The sequence below is a fragment of the Gossypium hirsutum genome, chromosome A09 (assembly GCF_007990345.1).
Source record: "Gossypium hirsutum isolate 1008001.06 chromosome A09, Gossypium_hirsutum_v2.1, whole genome shotgun sequence".
Classification (NCBI taxonomy): Eukaryota; Viridiplantae; Streptophyta; class Magnoliopsida; order Malvales; family Malvaceae; genus Gossypium; species Gossypium hirsutum.
This window is the reverse complement of record NC_053432.1, coordinates 13,135,680-13,140,040: the sequence shown is the minus strand read 5'-3', so window position 1 is coordinate 13,140,040 and position 4,361 is coordinate 13,135,680. Positions and strand designations below refer to the sequence as shown.

General features: G+C 32.3%; 1 protein-coding gene across 1 annotated transcript; it reads right to left on the bottom strand.

Annotated features, from left to right (window-relative positions):
• Positions 1 to 795: 795 nt before the first annotated feature.
• On the bottom strand, positions 796 to 3,914 carry LOC107888734 (zinc finger protein CONSTANS-LIKE 7). The gene is made up of 3 exons (XM_016812922.2): positions 2,851 to 3,914; positions 1,188 to 1,412; positions 796 to 1,077 (listed from the first exon to the last, which is right to left on the bottom strand). The coding sequence occupies exons 1-3, from the start codon at positions 3,616 to 3,618 to the stop codon at positions 1,054 to 1,056; spliced, it is 1,017 nt and encodes a 338-aa protein (XP_016668411.2). The 5' UTR covers positions 3,619 to 3,914; the 3' UTR covers positions 796 to 1,053.
• Positions 3,915 to 4,361: the final 447 nt, after the last annotated feature.

Genomic DNA, 4,361 nt, shown 5'->3' with positions numbered 1-4,361 from the left:
CGTTCGAAGAGAAAACATATTGGTTTCTTGAGCATTAATCCTGTGACTTGAAAAATAGTAAAATTGGTCTAGGATCATACTCACAAACCCAGTTTGCTTTGCATCTGCTTCACAAAATAGAACTAGATCATCAGTGAAGATTAGGTGGGAAATTGGCGGGCCATCCTTGATAATCTGATTGATTTCCATAGATTACTTTCAACGGCTTCATGAACAAGATGTCCCCAAGCTTTCCATTCCAATGACAAATAAATATGGAGAAAAAGGATCGTCTTGTTGAGTACCCCTTGTTGGACAAAAGTTCTCGTTGAAAGAACTATTCCAAAGAATCTGCACCGAGGGGGAAGAGATATAGTTCATAATCACCTGAATTAGCTCAGATGGCAACCCAACATCCACTAACGAATCTTCCATAAAGCCCCAACGAATTCGATCATAAACCTTCTCTAAATTCACTTTAACCGTCATCTACTCCTTTCTGCATTTCCAATTCTCATGAAATGAATAATCTCGAGCGATAACAATATTCATATGTAATACACCCTTCGGACACAAATCTAACTTAATTTGAACCAAATGAATTGCGCATAATGCTCATAAGTCTATTGACAATAACTTTGGTCAAGATCTTTTATGGCATTGTACAAACACTAAGAGGCCGATCTTGTATGGCACCGTGGTCAGCATAATCATTGTTTAATCGTGATTTTGATCCATTTTTTTGAGGAAAAGAAAATAGTTTAGGGTATTGAAATAAAAAAATGGTAGCAAATGTTACAAAACCCAGACTTTGCGTAGGTTTAAACTTATTGTGATTTTAGTGATCCACAATTGAAATCATTTTACATGAGCATGTATAATTTTAATCAAGGCAGAATTTGGAAAAAAATGTTAGCTGTTTAGCTCCAAATGATCGTAGCCTTCATATTTACAAGTTTCAGATATAAACTATTGTTCACATTCAATCCCTCACTGATTGTAATATGATAAAGGGTCATTTGAACAACCCAGGGCCACAGTTGTTCCATCTCCTGAGTATACTCTTTCCACTTCTCAATCTCTCTTCACAAATCGACCCTACAAAACGCGAAACACGGTAAAAATATACAAGTTTCAATTAGACTTATCCAAAAATCCAACTATTCATCAAAAATAAAAAAAACCCATGCATGCATGTATGTATGTACCTTCAACCTGGGGCGCTTTTCAGCATTGAGTTTTCTAACTTCATAACGAATACGCTTAGAGAAAAGCCTATTTTGCCTCTTCTCTTTGTATCTCAACACACTTGCTTCTCTGTGCCTTTTTCTCCATTCCTCTTTCTCCTCTATTTCTTCCTTTATCTTCAAATCACTTGCCATTTCTGGTACCTTCCACACATTGGATGCACTTCCCATACCATCCATTACCACCTGCTCAATCAACATAGGTATACCTCTATGTTAATTCCTAATTTATTATTCAAAACTCACGAGACCCAAGTCCCATTAACATAGTTATAGTATAATACATGACAGGTTGATTAAGCACACACGATCATATTGGAAAAAAAAAATTTAAGGTTAAATCACTTTTTAAGACTTGAACTTAGTAAATTTTCACATTGGGGTTTGAATTTATTTTTCAAGTTAGACCCTTAATTGTCCCCATATTGGGATTTGAACATTTTTTTTTTCAAGTTAGTCCTTGAAAATCCTAGAATTCATACTTTAATTTGAGAATAATTGTCAAGTTCAAGTTAATAATTGTTAAATTCGGGCCCCATGGTGAAAACAATTACCTAATTTAAACTCTAATATAAAAATAATTTTCAAATTTAGGGTCGAACTTAGATAAAAAAAGTTACTTCCTAAAACAGATGTGAACAAGTTTAGAGATTAACTTAGATAAAAAAATTAAAACTCAATGTAAAAATAATTACCTAATTTAAACTCTAATGTAAAAATAATTTTTAAATTTAGAGTTTAATTTAGTTCTTTCATGCCTAATATAAAAGAAATTTCCAAAATTAAATAATTTTCCCTTAATTTTATTTAAAATTTTCATTTCAACACATTCGGTGAAAAAAAACAAAGGGTTAAAACAAAAAGGTGTTAGCAATCCAAAAACATTGGACCGCATTTAATTAATGAGAGAAATCTTATTATTTCTAGTGAGTAGGTATATTTCCGAAGGCTTGCTATCCTATAAAGGGTAAAAGATGACGCACAACTTAATTTAAATTTTAAAATATTGTCACGGAAAACTATATAATATTTTTAATATCAACCAACCAACCAACCAACAAAATGTGACAAAGCTGGGCCGAAAATGAAAAATCCAGCTGGCTTAAAAGGTATACTAGGGCCCATCAAGAGAAAAGCAAAAAGTGCAAAACATAATTTTCAAAAGCTACATTGAGCCTATTATCACCTCATATAGAAACAAAGCTAGCATGGGCTCAACTTTCCCCCCATATGCCACTTTCTTTCACATTTTTATCAATTAACATAAAAAAATATAAGATTATTTCTTCCATCACCTAATTTATAACTGATGTTCAATTATTATTTATCTATGTATGCAATACTCTTCCAATTTATTACCAGACACCATTATTGATTTATTTTGACTTGTAAATAATTTTTTTTAATACTATAGTTAGCGTATTAAATTCAAACTCATAAAAAAATTTCTGCATAAAAAAACATTTTTTAAGTTAAATAAAAAATCATCCTGAATAATTTATTTTATAAAAAGAAATCTAAATAAGCCCAAAATTAAATATTTTTATTAACTTAAACTCTTAACTTTTAACATTAGAAAAAGTTAAAACAAAAAGAAATGATTGATTAGGGGCTAAGATCTTACATTGGGAGAAGGTTGATGCAAGTGAGGGACAATTTGAGGGGACTCTCCTTCAATGTAAAGGGGGCCCTTATCAGACCAAGCATTCATTATCTCCTCATAGTCAAGCTTCAAAGCCAACAACTTTTTCATCTTCTTCTTACTCCACCATGCACCGCCATCATAACCACCGTCTCCTCCGCCGCCGCTACTCACTTCTTCCATCTCTTTCTTCTCCACAACCTCAGAATAAACCACCCACTTCTCCTCACTCTCATCTCTCTCTTTCTTCCCTTTCATAGCCGCCCGTACAAGCGACAACCTCGTTCGATCTTCACAGTTATACCCCCTATACGTAAAAGAAGGTGACAAAGGACTCTCTTCCGACGTCACCGTAGTCGCCGTCGTCGTGGTCGTCGCCGTCGCCATTTCATTCTTATAATTATCACTACCTTCGCTGTCTAAAAGACCGTTAAGTGTAACAGCATGATCACCATCTCCCTCTGTCGTGTCGAAAAGCAAAGAAACATTATCGTACTGTGTATCACGATCTTCAACTAAATTTTCAGGGTGAAGTGGGAAAAGATTAAGCTGTTTATCTGCAATTTCTTTGTTGTTGTTCTCGTTGTTGTTGGTTAATGGCATTTGGGGTAAGTTTTCTTCAAGGTGAAGAAGGCTAAGGTACTTTGGTCTCCTAGTTTTAGTTCGGGTTTTCCGAGAATGTTTCAGAGAAAAACTACGAGACTTTGGTTTTCTTTTGCTTCGTCTAGTACTGTTGTTATTGTTGCACATATTTCTGTTTGGATGGAGGGAAAATGGAAAGAAAAAAAAAAGAGAGAAGAGACCTTTAAAGAGGGAAAGGAAACAGAGCGGGATCTACAATATGGAAGGGAAAGAGGCTTAAGTGTCAGAAAATTACAGGGGAAAAGTGATGGTGATTGGGTTGATTGGGGCTGGCACTTTATGTACACGTGGAAGAAGATGATTGGAAGGAGATTAGATTGTATTGTTATCTGGATTTCGCCGCTATAGATAGGGTTGGGGTTTTAGGGATACCAATTGGCCAACACAGGAAAATGTTTGATTTTTGCTTAATAAAGAAAGATAAGATTATATTTCAATTAGGCTAAAATTCAGGTACCAAGCACTTTTACTCTAAAATTCTCTTACACCTTCCTTGACATTTATTTATTAAGCAAATTTTAAATAAAAAATAATTATATTCATATTATTTATTTATATATTTTATTTAGTTTATTTTTTTAATTACAAAAATAATAAATATTAATTAAATATTAAAAATGATATAAAATTAAATATATTTAATTTATTTCATAAAAAAATTAGATCTGACTTCAATTAAAATAAGATATGTAACTTTGATATCGATTCGTGAAATTATTTTATATAAAATTAATTAATTGCAATAATGAAAAGAATAATTAAAATATAAAAGTAAAAAAAATATCAAAGTTAATGTTATAATTAAATAATCAAAAATTTAATATGTATTTACATAAGAAATTATTAAACAA